This window comes from Dermacentor silvarum, chromosome 6 (assembly GCF_013339745.2).
Source record: "Dermacentor silvarum isolate Dsil-2018 chromosome 6, BIME_Dsil_1.4, whole genome shotgun sequence".
Classification (NCBI taxonomy): domain Eukaryota; kingdom Metazoa; phylum Arthropoda; class Arachnida; order Ixodida; family Ixodidae; genus Dermacentor; species Dermacentor silvarum.
Window position 1 is genome coordinate 61,169,080 of NC_051159.1, and position 16,078 is coordinate 61,185,157.

At 47.4% G+C, this 16,078-nt stretch overlaps 1 protein-coding gene across 1 annotated transcript in view; it reads left to right on the forward strand.

The window, feature by feature from the left end:
• The window catches only part of LOC125946307 (uncharacterized), a 56,668-nt gene that overhangs the window by 20,214 nt on the left and 20,376 nt on the right, over positions 1 to 16,078 (forward strand). The window contains exon 5 of the mRNA XM_049669022.1: positions 1,012 to 1,236. Within this exon, the coding sequence (XP_049524979.1) occupies positions 1,012 to 1,236 (225 nt within the window). The remainder of the gene's footprint in view (positions 1 to 1,011; positions 1,237 to 16,078) is intronic.

Genomic DNA, 16,078 nt, shown 5'->3' on the forward strand with positions numbered 1-16,078 from the left:
AAAGCGCGCCTTCGTGCATAGATAGCGTTCACCGCCAGCGATTCCAGGTAAAAATTATGGTTACATAAGCTGCAGTTGCCGGGAAGTGTGAGAAACAGTCAAGGGTCTTTGAATGCTAGCGCGTTCCACTCTTGAAGGCGAAGCTTAAGCCTCCTCCAATTTGTCTTTCCGAAATTTAACACTTGCTCCGCTGCGGCGCCCCTGAGTTGGGCATAGAGGGTCCAGGAATGGCGTTAAGAGACTCGAACAGTTAGACAGAGGGATGCCAATCCTCGCCCAACTCCTCTGCCTACGGCGGAACATGTCCGTCTCCATAGGGGGCGCAAGGACAGGAGATTGGGACAAGCGTCGGAGCCCCATCCATCTGCGGATGCGGCGGGCTCGACCGGCGCGGGCAGTCTCGGGCATGACGAGGAGGGTAATTTGAATACTCCAGTGCCCATAGACACTCTGGAAAACAAATGGGCTCACCACGAACAGGGAGCTAGCCCGACTTCAAAATTAAACCATAGAGAAAGAATGCCTTTCTCTCTGATTAAACCGTGAGATCCCCGCTAGCTTTAACACAAATGAAGCATGGATGCCTCTAATGCGCCAATAAATGTAACTTATGTATGCCGTTGCATAATTTCTGGTGCCCATGCAGCTTGTGCAGGACGCACAAGGCGTTTCACGTTACCACTGTGGCTACGTCGCTGGTACAGGCTACCCCATTATATTGTTTTGCATGTGCAACTTAGCCGAATGCGCAAATGTAAAAATCAATCGATGGTTCGGCGCCGTTCTAGTCCTGTGTCCCTCTGTTCCGTGTTTCAGACTAGCTGTTAAACTCGTCTGAGGCCTGAACTAACTAGCTCAGTTGCATGTGAGTTTGAGCTCGCTGTCTGTTGAGCAAAATATGTTTACAACCATAAATATAAGGGCCAACTAGCATCCTTAAGGGTGCAAAATATTTTACTATGTGAGGCCCAGGCTGAAGTAACACCTTTTCGTTCTGGATTCCTCATCAAGCCGCCGATCTCTGCTGAAGACCTGGTGCATGCCGCCAGCCTCACGCACCTGAACGCCATGACGACTGTGATGAGAAACGTGAAAGCGCTCGAGCTCCTCTACCACACGTCGTGGTGGTTTGTCCAGCAGATTGGAAGCCTAACGAGCAACGCCATCTTCAACTCCTTCGCCACTCGGCATGAAACCTTCGGTAGGACCATCCAAAAAATGATCTGCGCATACCAAGTGAGTGTGGGCGATGGGAATATCCCATTCATTCATTCATTCATTCATCATTCATTCATTTTGACTGACTGTGAATAAATGTGAGAATTTTGCATAATATTATTGCAATGTGCTGGAGACTCCGTTGAATAAGACTCAACCGGATACGGTGATGCTTTGTGCAGTTTCTTGGGAGTCCTCATATTTAACGAGTGATACCGGCGTATTGTCCAGTCAGATATGTAGACATTCTTTCAAGAAAAGATAACCGAATCATCAGCTGAAAACATATGAACAATGTAAATATTTTGCAGCAGTCATTGCTACGAAGAAATAAACAATCCCATCATTGTACATGAGACACATGTACACACATGTACAACCGCCCAAATCTTCAACTAGCGTGCGCGAGCGGCGACTTTCTGTGCGCCAACACCTTAAATTAGGAAAAAAACTTACAAATGACTATGCTTGTAAGCTTGTTCATAATTTAGGGTGCTGTCGCACAGAAAGTCGCCGCTCGCGCACGCTAGTTAAAGATTTGGGCGACAGTACATGACACAGGTGTGTGCATGTGTGATACATGTACATGAGAGTGAGACGCGCGCGCGCGCACACACACAGCACACGCACACGCACACACACACGCACACGCACACGCACACGCACACGCACACGCACACACGCACACACACACACACACACACACACACACACACACACACACACACACACACACACACACACACACACACACACACACACACACACGCACACGCAAGCGCACGCACACAAAATGTTCCAGATTTTTAAAGCGAGATTTTAACAGCGGAGCTGTTTATGCCGAGCGTAATCTGTCTGTTGTAAACAGAAAATGTGGGCCGATCCTGGCGGCAAGGCAGAAAGGGTGAAAGCGCTATGGCACATATCCCTGTAAACTAGCGAAGCTGCGCCTGGCTAAGTCTAGCTAAACATTATTGGGACTACTTAAGCTTAGTCAATTATCGATAGCCAATCAATAGCTAATCGATAATCGATCATGCTGGGTATGACTTGGTAGTGCTTAGCCTAGCCCAAAAGCCAGGTCTAGCTAGGTGCCCAATCAGCTCCGCAGTCTCTTTAGCATTGCGCCTCCGGTGCAAGCTACGCTAATTTTTTCTTAAGAGCTAAACTGTGACAGCCGCGCAGGTGACGTTTTCACACTCAGCTCCACAAAGACATGGATATAGTCAGAGAGCCGGTCGATGCGCGCCGCGGCGGGGTCGTTGCCACAACCAGCTCCCTGCAAAGTACGTGGCATCTGCATAATTTCTTCTCGGAATCTGAGCCCTCAAGGCTCCAGAGGAGAAAATGGCGCTCGTGACACACTTCCAATTTACCTAAGGTGAAGGTTGGGGGGGGGGGGGGGTGTACCAGCTGACATAACCACGTTCGGTGGCGCTGGTGAGGAGAATGAATAGTCGGAGTGTGCGAATCGGCGCGGTTTTGTATGGCTTCTATTGCTCCACTAAACTAATTTTATGGGGATCACAGATGCCTGCACCGTATTTCCATCTTGGACGCACGAGTTTAGTGTAAATTAACAGCTCTAGTTTCGTTGATGACAGTCTTAGTGTCTGCTGCAGGTATCCTAGCGTTTTATTTACTGCAGAGACAATGTGGCCAATGTGTGGTGCCCAAGAAAGGTCTTTTGTTATTTGAACGCCTATTTGAAACAATATTTTTGTGTGTTGTCTGACTGCAAGGTGCCGCAGCCTAAAGAGTATATGTAGTTGGATTTGAGAGGATATTTACATCTGTGGAACCAAAGCATTTTGAATTTAAACACATTGAGGGATATTCGCCACCTTTGACACCACAGTTCTATTCTGGAAAAGCCTTCCTGGAGTTTACGTTGATTGTGGGAATCAGGTACTTCAGAATACAGGTCAAAATCGTCTGCGAACAGGTGAATCATATTTGTTAATGAATCTGGCGAATAATTATTAAAGAATAAAAAATCAAGGGAGCCCAGCACTCTGTGTGCCCTGTGGAACGACAAGGAGGGAACCGGTATGTGAAGTAGCGCCATTTATAGTCACATATTGCTGTGTATGATTGCGCATTACTTGTGCACGTTACATTCCAATTACCATTCGCAGTTCACTCGCTCATAATTATAGTCGGTGCTGTTACGTCTCAACTTGGAAACGCGCATTCTTTGGGTGTTGTCCCCGAGGCAACCCCTTTCATCAGCACCGTCCAGACGGTGACAGTGCCCGGCACCGACCATGACAAGCTGACCGTTACGGAGATGCCACTGATTGATGCAAGGGGCCAACTTCGTGGAATTACTAGCGTGGGAACGGTGAAGATCTCGGTTTCCCAGATGGCCTCGCAGTTGCGGCAAATGCGAGGGCGAGGGTGCAACATTAGAGTTGGAGTTCTGTGAACAATATGACCCCTCCGATTGGTCGCACCAGGGTCATCAGATTCCCTAGTCGTGTCAACTAGGGAAGACGACTGTTTTATAAAGGGATACCTTGGGTGCAGTGCTGTGTCCTGCCGTGCTCTGATATGTGCTCAGACATGTAATGAGTTGAGGCCTTAAAAGTTATCCCCCGTGGAGTGGGCTTTCATATCTGGAGCCACTGTGAATATGTCGAACATACCCTCTTAGCAGCGAAGCTGTTTAAGCCAGCCGTAATTTGTGGTGCATACCCGTGATAGCCATGACAACTCAGAGAAGGAGAAGGAGACCGCGTGCATACGCACGTGGTCTCCTCCTCGCCAGCTCTTTGCCTTCCCAACCCCTGCCTCTCTTCTCTCCGCGGCGCGCTGAACCAGGAGAGAGAAAAAAAGGGCGAAAGCTTGCACTAGGCCACGCAAAGCTCGAGACACAGCGAAGCAGGCCGATAGATATCGAGCGGCTAGCCTCCAACGCGTTCGGCGTCGGCAAGCAGCAGCGTTCTTGGCATTGTGCCAACCTTGGATTGATATCGAGTGGCTAGCCTCCAACGCGTTCGGCGTCGGCAAGCAGCAGCGTTCTTGGCATTGTGCCAACCTTGGATTGATATCGAGTGGCTAGCTTCCAACGCGTTCGGCCTCGGCAAGCAGCAGCGTTCTCGGCATTGTGCCAACCTTGGTTAGCCTGTATGCGTTTATGGCATGCCAGGAACAATGTCGGTCGTAGGCGCCGACGCATTCAGCGCTAGTCACGCGAAATGTCGCCAACGCCTTCGGCGTCGGCAAGCGACAGCGTTCTTGGCACTGTACCAAACTTGGTTAGCCTGCCTGCTTTTGTGACATGCAAGAAGCGCTGTCGCTCGTAGGCGCCTACGCGTCCCGCACTAGTCACGCGAAATGTCTCGAAAGTGAAGGTACCTCCGAAAATGATTACTCGAGAATACTTTCCTACATGCGTAGTTAAGTTAAACCAAGTTAAGACCTAGAAGCAACCATGTTCATACCTAGCAGTAGCAGCCAGTAAGCTACGCTGTGCCTAAGCTTTGCGCGACCGAGTGCAAACTTGAGCCTGATTTTTTGTCTCTTGCTCTTACTGCCGGACGCACTCATCCCTATGGCTGAATGACCACTGGCCCAATCGCTACCCCGAGTCCCTACAAACTGGATGGCAGCGGTGAAATGAACCCTTCGGCCAACGCCAATCACCGGCATCTGTTTCGCGAGCAACTCGATGACAGCAGCAAGATGCAACCTGCAGCAACGCCAGTCACCGGCAACTGATTCACGATCGAGCGACTGAATGACAGCGGCAAGATGGAGCCTTCAGCCAATGCCAATCGCCAACTGGTTAGCGAGCGGCTGAATGAACGCAGCGCATCATGACTGTACGGTACAGGGTGAATGCCTGGCTTTGCGCTTGAGTCATCGGATCGTTTAGCGTAGACTTACTAAAAACTGATAGCGCGTGTACAACTGCCCATTGTGATACTGTGGTTGTTGCGCATCTCAGCAGAAAACAGCTCTCAGCATAGATCTGACCCAGCTACTAAAGTCAGACCTCATACTTGTGTGGGAGTAATTGGGAGTAATCTGCCAGAATTCTGGTCTGTTAAAGGCGACTCAGGATTTACGTGTTCTTGCAACTGAGTCGACGCAGTGGAGAACTTAGGGACTTGGTGCTACCTTGGTGGATAGGCGTTTGGTTCCTGCTACATTTTCCAGGCTTCACATTCTCTTGGGAAAACAGAATTGAACCACTGGTAGTTGTTTTCGCTTGCATTGAAATGTGTGTGGGTTTTCGCAGCAAGTATATATTGTGGAATAGCTGTGCCAAAGCCTAAAGTAGTGACCATGGACCTAATTAGTTTAACGAGAGCTAGCTTCTTGCGGTTGTGTGAAGAGCTGGGCGTAGAGGTAGAGGAGGGCAGGTTAGAAGCTGAAATTAGAGCAATTTTAGAAAGCAACAGTGACCAGGAATACTATTTGGGCAACCTAATTCTAAAACACCAGGAACAGGAACCAAATGAGCATGATCAGGAATTGGAAATACAGGAATGGATTAAGCAATAAGACGAAAAGATCGAGGCTCTAAGACAAGATATTGAAAGAATGCAACAGGGTTTGGAAGTGGAACAGCAGAAATGTCAGGCGCCCGTAGAAGTTGCGCACGGAAGGTGCGAAGAAGTCGCACGCACGGTTCTAGCGATGGTAGAAAGCGAGGCTGATCCCTGTTAGCCTAAATGTATGTTCATAGGTGATGCCAGATCCGTAGACCGCGGCGTAGTTGTTGAGGAGCCCGTTAATGGGGATCGGATTGAGCGCGACGAGATACTGTGCCAATGGAATGCTATAGAGAAGCAGCTAGGCTATCTGTGGATGATTTGGCACAGTTATCTAGGGAGTACGTCGGGAAGGTAGCTCTTGCAGAAGTAGTCCGAAGTGACACTAACTCGTTAGACAAAAGCACCAGTGTAGAGTCCAATCGGCGTGAAAAGTGCGCTAAAGCGCTATGTAGGCAGGGCAGTGCAGTTGTGGACAGCTCCCAGGTATACGAGCTATGTTGTGCAAAGGAAAATAGCTGCATTGTCCCTAAGTGTTTGAAGCTCTCCGCCAGTCGAGGTAGCATTGATAGCAGTGATTTAGCCGCAAATCATTCAGACTGTGCGGTTGAGACGGAAGCCGTGACCGACGAGATGAGAGTGCGTCATGACGAGATGCGAGTGGAAGGCTCGGAGGTTAGCACCAGAAAGCGTGCTAGGAGAAAGAAGCGGTGTCGCAGAGTTCGTAATGCGGCAGGGAAGGCAACGCAGTCGAATAAAACAAAAGGCGCTAAATGCTGTTGGGAGCGCAGTCAAGGCGCGTTTGTCGATTGGAATGTTTCCAGTAAGAGTGCGTCCGAGCCGCCTGGTGAGGAAGAAAAGAAAGGGCCGTTCGGCGCGCATGGGGTCAAAAGCCAAGGGGTAATTATGTTCCCACCCGTTCAGTTCTTTGCAAGGTGTACTAGGCATGACACAGGAGAGCGAGCCGATAAGGCGACGCGAATTGTTCATGCGCGGCAGCGAAATCACAGTGCGATGCCCAGAAGGCATGTTGCCAGTACGTAAAGTGTCGCGGGTCGGGAAGAAGGGCAATGGCCTACGTACTCCTTCGTGTTCCCTGGGTGACAAGACGAGCTTTCAGAGTGCGCCCACCTCGAGTACGACTTAAATATGTGCCGCAACCGAAGCCAATTTGGAATGAAATGCGGCGATTCAGGTTTTGTTGAAAGAGTTTGTTTCTTTATTGTTTAGTGTTTGGTTAAACGTTTTGAGATATCCGACACTGGAGATCGTTTCGATAAGCCAGTTTTGAGCTTCGTTTAGATGGCGTGTTTTAGAAGCCCGCCGATATTCTCAAAGGTATGGTTTGCGCGCGCATAAATTTTTGAAACAGTTTTTTCGATACGTCGTTCTTTTTTTGAAAGCAAATCGGCTTCTTTATTGTGTGAGATACCATTGCAACGTCAAGCCCAGGTTCGAATCCTGTAGTGGCGCGATTGAGTATCGGTTCACTTCAGGGAAGTGTTCGCGATATTTTTTTTTAGAGTAAAGCGCTTTATTTGAAGGAGCCCTTGTGTAACTTTACCTTTTGAGAAAGTGTTTGTACCGTTCCTTTCAAGCTTGTCTGGCGCGAACACAAATAAGTAAAGCGTTGGTGTGTGTCTCGCACGTGTAATTCGAAGACGGCTGGGTTTTGAGTTTAGTTTAGTGCGTGGAAGTACTTTTAAATAAGCACGAACCTTTTTGTAGTCTTGAGCGCGTAATTTCCGCAACATTTTCTGTCGTTTCTTTAGTGCGTGTCCTTTGTGGACAAGAGAAAGAAAATATTTGTGCGTCAGTCGCACGTATGAGTTAGTTGTGACCGCAAAGTGAGAGCGACTCTGATGGTACATCATTGAAGTCAACGAGGTTATCAGTGGCACTAGTACGTGCGTTGATAACGGATGTAGAGTACGAGCAGACTGTGCATAGTGTTTGTACTGCGTATGCTATTTCCGTTATCAATTATTTAGAGCATTTTCGTGTATCTTTAGTTTTGTGAAGCGCGACAGTCTGGCTTAGATGAACTTAGAGGAACATGAGACCTCGCTTTGGCGGCGCAAAATTTTGAGTCCAAATTATTGGGTCAAGCCAAGCCTGGTGGATTTAAGCGGACTTCGGACGCTTGCGCGCCATGTGGTGCTTTGTCACTGGGAATGACTCTTCTGTATCGGAGGTTGCGATGAAGTTGTGAATCCTGGTCTAATCTCAAAATTGTGGGCTTCCGCGAAGGTTTAGTGATTTGATAGCTGCTTTGGTGCTATTATTAGGTAAGAACAGGTGCGGTGATTTGTTCGCTAGACCTGATGGCTTTCGGTGCGAGCATGGCGCTTTCCTGTGCCCTGTGGTCGTGTGTGTGCTTGTGTGTTCCCAGGGAGAAGGCCACAACGAAGTTAAAAATTGGAGGACGCTTAAGCTTCGCCTTTAAGAGTGGAACGCGACAGCGTTATCAGGCCTCGGTCTCATCGCATTTTTCGAGTGGACTTCACTGCAACACAGAACCTGGGAAAGCCAGCTTACAAAGACCAAGCTTACACCACTCCCCTTAAAGTCGGCTTCACTTATAAACAGAAATGCATTGCTGAGAAGACATTTTTCCACGGGCAATATAAGTCATCTTATATTAAAATGTGAAGGCTCTAGCACTCTTTTTATTATTTTATTTATTGTTTGCTATTCCCCTGACGCTAACGCGTGTTCAAAACGCATTAGGCAGGCGAAGTCCCAATTTAACCGATGATGATGATGATGATGATGATGATGATGATGATGATTTATTGGCATCCCCTTTGAAACGGGGCGGCGACAAATAGTCCCCTAGCCTGCTTGATTTTAATCAGGTATACTATACATGTTCTTTATCTAGCATTTTTGTATACCTCTCATTTTTATTTTTCAAAAATTTACGTTGGGGTGACCGCATCCTCGGTCACCTGCCGAGGATGCGAGCGCCATCTGGATATGAATTTCGCAACTAACCTATCCGAGCGCACCGCATTTGGTACGGAGAAATGCTCGAAAATGGGTTTGTCTTTGAGTTTAATCGCAACAGAATTATGTTTTCTCGTACATTCAAAGTACAATCCGACGCCACCATGTCTGTAGGTTGTGGTTAAGTCGTACTTTACCATTTTTTGATGCATTTAACGGTGAGAAGTTCAACTTTTGTTCACTAACACCTTGTGCTACGCGGAGGGCCTGCGCGGTCGGAGTGGTTTGGGTTGATTTTCTCCTTCGCTAACACCTTGAGTCCCGCGAAAGGCCTGCGCGGTCGGGGGTCGGCGTGGTTGGGGATGATTTTCTCCACCACGGACGCCGACATCCACGCCGCCACCGGTGCCTTCACCAACGCCGGATTTTCTGCGACACGGAGCCCTTAACGCTATCGCGTTGATACTGGGTCCTCAAGCTCGAGCGTGTCATCGGCCATAATTTCAAGAAGAAGCCCCGAGGTCGTGACTGAATCTCGACGCTTCGGGCAACCTGACAACTGGTCACGCTCAGGTCGAATCTTCCGGCGGCTAAGGACTCTGTTACGTCTCAACCTGGAAACGTGCATTCTTTGGGTGTTGCCCCCGAGGCAGGCCCTTTCATCAGCGCCGTCCAGGCGGCGACAGTGCCCGACACCGACTGTGACAAGCTTTAACGCTATCGCGTTGATACTGGGTCCTCAAGCTCGAGTGTGTCATCGGCCATAATTTCAAGAAGAAGCCCCGAGGTCGTGACTGAATCTCGACGCTTCGGGCAACCTGACAACTGGTCACGCTCAGGTCGAATCTTCCGGCGGCTAAGGACTCTGTTACGTCTCAACCTGGAAACGTGCATTCTTTGGGTGTTGCCCCCGAGGCAGGCCCTTTGATCAGCGCCGTCCAGGCGGCGACAGTGCCCGACACCGACTGTGACAAGCTGACCATCACGGAGATGCCACTGATTGATGCGAGGGGCCAACTTCATGGAATTACTACCGTGGGAACGGCGACGATCTCGTTTTCCCAGATGAACTCGCAGTTGCGGCAAATGCAAGGGCGAGGGTGCCACATTAGATGCGGCCGGAGTTCTGTGAACAATACGACCCCTCTGATTGGCCACACCAAGGTCATCAGATTCCCTAGTCGTGTCAACTAGGGAATTCACGACTGTTTATAAGCGGACACCTTGGGTGCAGTGGTGTGTCCTGACGTGCTCTGAAATGTGCTGAGACATGTAGTGAGTGGGCTTCCATATCTGAAGCCACCGTGAATATGTAGAATAAACCCTTTTTCTCTCGCTCTTACTCCCGGACGCACTCATCCCTATGAGTGAAGGATCACCGGTCAAAAAGCTACCCCGAGTCCCAACAGTGCCAGAACAGGTATTGCGTTGTTCCCTGCATATGCATAGCGTCAGCTTTGAAGAGCCCTTAAAGGGACACTAAACGGAAGAAATTTTACTTGTATGAGTAAATTATCTTTGTCATCATTATCATCAGTCTATATTTATGTCCACTGCAGGACGAAGGCCTCTCCCTGCGATCTCCAATTACCCCTGTCTTGCGCTAGCTTATTCCAACTTGGGCCTGCAAATTTCCTAACTTCATCACCCCACCTAGTTTTCTACCGTCATCGACTGCGGTGTCTGCGGATGTGAGGAGCACATTGACCACTTATTGTGTCGCTGTCCTCAATTTGACGCAGAAAGGCAATCTATGATTAACGCATTCAGGAAACTAGATGATCGTCCTCTTGGTGAACAGATTATACTAGAACACCATCCCCATCGATCATCGGCTCAGAAGGCAGTGAAGCTACTTTTGTGCTTTCTGAGAGCGTCTGGTTTGTACGAGCGCTTTTGACTCTGCAGTTCGGTCCGTGCACGTCTCCATACCCCCACCCTTTCTCTCTCTCCCTTCTTTCGCTTCCCCTTCGGCCTTCCCCCAGCGTAGGGTAGCCAACCACATTCCAGACTGGTTAACATCCCTGCCTTCGTTATATCCATCTCTATCTCTTTCTCGACTGCGGAGAAGATTATAGAGGTTCTACAGACTCTAGAGGCTCAGTGGCGATGCTGAATTCTTGTTCCTTTGCCAGGCTATTGAACATTATCTTTGTCTTCTGCATAATAATCTTCAACCCCACTCTTACACTTTCGCGGTTAAGGTCCTCAATCATGTGTTGTAATTCGTCCCCATTGTTTCTGAATAAGACAATGCCATCTGCAATGTCATCTTGCCCTTCTCTTGGCACCCATTCTGTAACTCTAATGGTGCACCGGTTATCTAACCTACGCATTACGTGGCCTGCCCAGCTGCATTTATTTCTCTTAATGTCAGCTAGAATATCGGCTGTCCCCGTTTGCTCTCTGATCCACACCGCTCTTTTACTGTCTCCTAACGTCCGGCCTAACATTTTTCGTTCCATCGCTCTTTGTGCGGCCCTTGTTCTCGAGCTTCTTTGTTAACCTCCATGCTTCTGCCCCATATGTTAGCACCGGTAGAATGCAATGATTGTACTCTTTTCTTTTCAACGACAGTGGTGAGCTCCCAGTCAGGATTTGACAATACCTGCCGTATGCATTCCAACCCAATTTTATTCTTCTGTACATTTCTTTCTCATGATCAGGGTCCCCTGTGAGTAATTGACGTAGATAAACGTACTCCTTTACAGACTTCAGAGGCTGACTGGTGATCCTGAATTCCTTTTCCCTTGCCAGGCTATTGAACATTATGTTTGTCTTCTGCATATTAATCTTCAACCCCACTGTTTCACTATCTCGATTAAGGTCCTCAATGATTTGCTGTAATTCGTCCCCATTGTTGCTGAATAGGACAATGTCATCTGCAAACCGAAGGTTGCAGAGATATTTGCCGTTGATCCTCAATCCTAAGCCTTACCAGTCTAAGAGCACGAATACTTCTTCTAAGCATGCAGGTAATAGCCTTGGAGACATTGTGTTTCCTTGTCTGACCCCTTTTTACTTTTCTTGTGGAGAACCAAGGTTGCTGTGCAATCCTTGTAGATATTTGCCAATATATTCCCGTATGCCTCCTGAACTCCTTGATTACGCAATGCCTCTATGACTGCTGGTATCTCTACTGAATGAAATGCTTTTTCATAATCTATGAAAACCATATAGAGAGGTTGATTGTACTCCGCAGATTTTTCTATTACCTGATTGATGACATGAATATGATCCATCGTAGAATATACCTTCCTGAAGCCAGCGTGTTCTCTTGGCTGGCTGAAGTCAAGTGTTGCCCTGATTCTATTGGAAATCATTTGGTGAATATCTTATACAATACTGAAAACAAGCTAATGGGTCTATAATTCTTCAATTCTTTAACGTCTGCTTTCTTATGGATGAGTATGATGTTGGCGTTCTTCCAGCTTTCTGGTACACTTGAAGTCGTGAGGCATTGAGCATAAAGGGCCGCAAGCTTTTCAAGCATGGTATCTCCTCCATGTTTAATTAAATCGACTGTTATTACGTCTTCTCCAACAGCTTTTTCCCTGGGCATGTCTCTCAAGGCCCTTTTAACTTCATCGCTGATTATAAAAGGAGCCTCTGTATCCTGTTCATCACTACTTCGAATGAAGGTAGCTTGGCTGCTCTGGGTAGTGTACAGGTCAGTATCGAAATTGCTGATGATATTATCCTGCTGATCTTTCAGTGCATACATTTTGCCTTTTCCTATGCCAAGTTTACTTCTCACTGATTTCATGCTGCGTCCCTATTTTACTGCTTCCTCAATCTTTTCCACGTTATAATTTCGAATATTCCTTACTTTCTTCTTAATCAGTTTTGACAGTTCAGCGAATTCTATCTGGTCTCTCGAGTTTGACACTTCAGTGTTGCGGTTTCTTTATTAAGTTCTTTGTTACTTGACAGAGCTTAGCTACTGGTTGCCTTAGTGCCTTACCTCTCACCTGAATTGCTGTTTCTGAGATCAGCCTAGTTACGGTTTCATTCATTACCTCTAAGTTGTCTTCATCTTCCTGTTCTAAAGCTGCACATTTATTAGGCCCTTTGTTTCTTGGGAGAGCTTACCTACTGGTTGCCTTGGTGCCTTACCCCCCACTTCAATTGCTGCTTTTGAGATCAGCCTAGTTACGGTTTCATTCATTACCTCTATATTGTCTTCATCTTTCTCTTCTAAAGCTGCATATTTGTTTGCTATCACCAGCCAGAAATGGTCTGCTTTTACCCTTACTGCGTTTAGGTTGGCCTGTTTCTCCTTGACTAATTTTAATCTTTCTCTCTTTAATTTGAGAGAAATCCTAGGCCCCACTAACCTATGGTCACTGCACTTTACCCTGCCTAACACTTCTACATCCTGTACTATGCTGGGATCGGCAGAGAGTATGAAATCTATTTCCTTTCTTGTTTCTCCATTAGGACTTTTCCAGGTCCACTTCCGGTTGCTGCGCTTCCTGAAGAAGGTATTCATTATTCGGAGCCTATTCCTTTCCGCGAATTCTACCAACATATCCTCTACTGTTCTTAGAATCGATGCCGTAGTTGCCAATTGCTTGCTCAGCAGCCTGTTTTTCTTCCACTTTTGCATTGAAGTCGCCCATGACTACAGTATACTGAGTTTGCGCATCTCTCATTGCTAATTCAACATCTTCATAAAACTGTTCTATTTCTTCATCATCGTGACTGGAGGTTGGGGCGTAGGCTTGCACTACCTTCATTGTATACCTCCTGTTCAGCTTTATTACGATGACTACTACGTTCTCATTAATGCTGTAGAATTCATCAATGTTATCCGCTATGTCCTTACGGACTAGAAATCCAACTCCGAATTCTCTCTTATCTGGAAGACCTCTGTAACAGAGGACGTGGCCGTTAGACAGCACCGTATAGGCCTCAACAGTTCTAACCTCACTAAAGCCAATAATATCCCATGCAATACCTGATAATTCTTCAAATAGCCTTGCTTAGCTAGCCTCACTGGAAAGGGTGCACGTGTTGAATTTTGCCAGGTTCAGTTTCCAGTAGCGGCCTGTCTGTCCCCAGAGATTCTTAGCACCCTCTGCCGCGTCGCAGGCCTCACCGCCGCCTTGGTCAGTTGCTCCGCAGCCGCTGGGGACTGATGGCCATGGGTTAATATTAGGAATCATGAGGGAGGTAGCGGCCGGATACAGCACCAGGGAGGACCAATTCCTGTTCTGGTGAGGAAGTGACATTGTTGAAGCTTAGTGGGCCTTCCTAATTTGGTTGCACTTGGACTTTACTAGTATAGTCGCACTAGCTCTCGGCGATTCATTATTCTGCGTCTATTCCTTTCATGAAATTCTACCAATATCTCTCCTCTGCTATTCATAGAATCGATGGCACAGTTTCCAATTGCTCATTCCCTAGCCTACTTTGCCCCCACTTTTGTGGGGGCTCAGCTGCTAAGCTCTGCTGGCTTAGGCGCTCATGCTTGGTGTGGGTGTTGTGGAGTATTGTGCGCGTAATCGTTTGCTTTGGCGACAATCTTCCCTTTCACTGGAAGACCAACCACGGGAAACATCGAAACGATCTGCATTAGCGGTACGTCAAGAAATGACTGAGGCAGACTAGCTCGGATCAGATGACGAAATGCCTATGTGGGGGAATTACAGCGCTTGTGGGGCTCTTACGTGTCGTCCTCAAAGACGACAGGTAAGCGATATTCTGTTCTGCAAGCGTCTTACTTTTGTTATTGAAGCATTTTCACGTAGTCGCGGAGGCCATAAACAAACCGAAGTAGCTTTGTGCCTCTGCATGGTCAAAGCTTAGTTTAACACACAGTATATTCGATGAGAATGCGTTAGCTTTATTCTTGTTCAGCGTTTCAATAATAATCTTTTGCTCTCCTGCGCCGACGTGTGCGGTTGAAAAAAAGCAGGTTTGTTGACAAACGAGGTGGTGATCGCGCTAATTCATTGTTGTGTTGAAATCACGCAGTGAGCTCGCAAATATTCTCGTCACGAATTAAAGCACGCACTATCATCCTTGCATTAGCGCATTTTTGTTTTCTGAAATTTGGTTCATCACAGATTGCAAACAAACAAAAAATATAAAAATTTGCATAGCGTGCACCCCTGGCGCAAGGCTAAAGAAACAGCGGAGCTGATCGGTACCTAGCTCGTCCTGGCCTTACGGGTTTGCTTTAGCGGAAGGTATTGGTAATTGATCGACTATCAAAAACCTATTGATTGGCTATGGATTGGCTTTACAAGGTTTTGGCACCGTATTTGGGCTAGGCTAAGCACTATACCAAGTCATCCCCAGCATTTTCCAGAATTTCTTGATTATTGATTATCGATTAGCCATTCATTGGCTATCGATTGGCTATCGCAAGGTATTGGCCACGTATTTGGGCTAGGCTAAGTACTATCAAGTCATCCCCAGAATTTTCTGTAATTTATTGTATATTGATCGATTATCGATTAGCTATTGATTGGCCATCGATTGGCTATCGCAAGGTGAAGCGAGCCGCAGCTGTGTGCAGTGACGTCATCGCTAGGCGAGGTTTTGCGTACGCTACGAGGGGAAACGAAAAGCCTAAACAGCTCCGCTGTTAAAAAAATGCTGCCCGAAAATGACCAATAGGGCTGCCCTGCAGAACTTGAAGTCGTTCGTGAAGCCAGAGATGGACAAGCTCGTGGGAAGCCAGGTCCTACTCCAGGGATCGTCAGTGACGAGTGGTTCGCCAGTGTTCAGAACAGTAATAAAAAAAAAGGGAAACGAAGGTTCGCATTTGGTTTCCAGTCGCTGGCACGCTGCATGAATATGTCGCATAAGCATGCGCACCGCGTCGCGACACTCGCGCAGCGAGGCTGAGCGGTCGTCCCGGCAACCGGCTCCAGGCCGGTGAAGAGTCGTCAGGGGAAAAGAGGACATAGCCCTTTTTTCGGCTTAGGACGGAGGATAAACGCCCAGTATCTCAACTCTCGTTTTGCGGATGACATTCTCCTGTTCAGCAACAGTGGGGATAAATTGCAACAAGTGATTGCGGACTTTAACAAAGGAAGTGTAAGGGTAGGGTTGAACATTAATATGCCGAACACATACATAATGTTATATAGCCTGGGAAGGAAACAAGTATTCATGATCGCCAGTCAACCTCTATAGTTTGTTCAGGAGTACGTTTATCTCCATCATTTACAAAAACGGGACCCTGATCATGAGAAGGAAATTTACAGAAGAATAAAAAAGCATTGTAGTGCATATGGTAGGTATTACCGAATCCTGACTGGGAGCTTACCACTCTCGTTGAAAAGAATGGTGTACAATAGCAGCATTCTACCGGTGCTAACGTATGGGGCAGAAACTTGTAAGTTAACGATAAAGTTTGTGAACTAGTTAAGATACGCGCAAAGAGCGAGAGAATG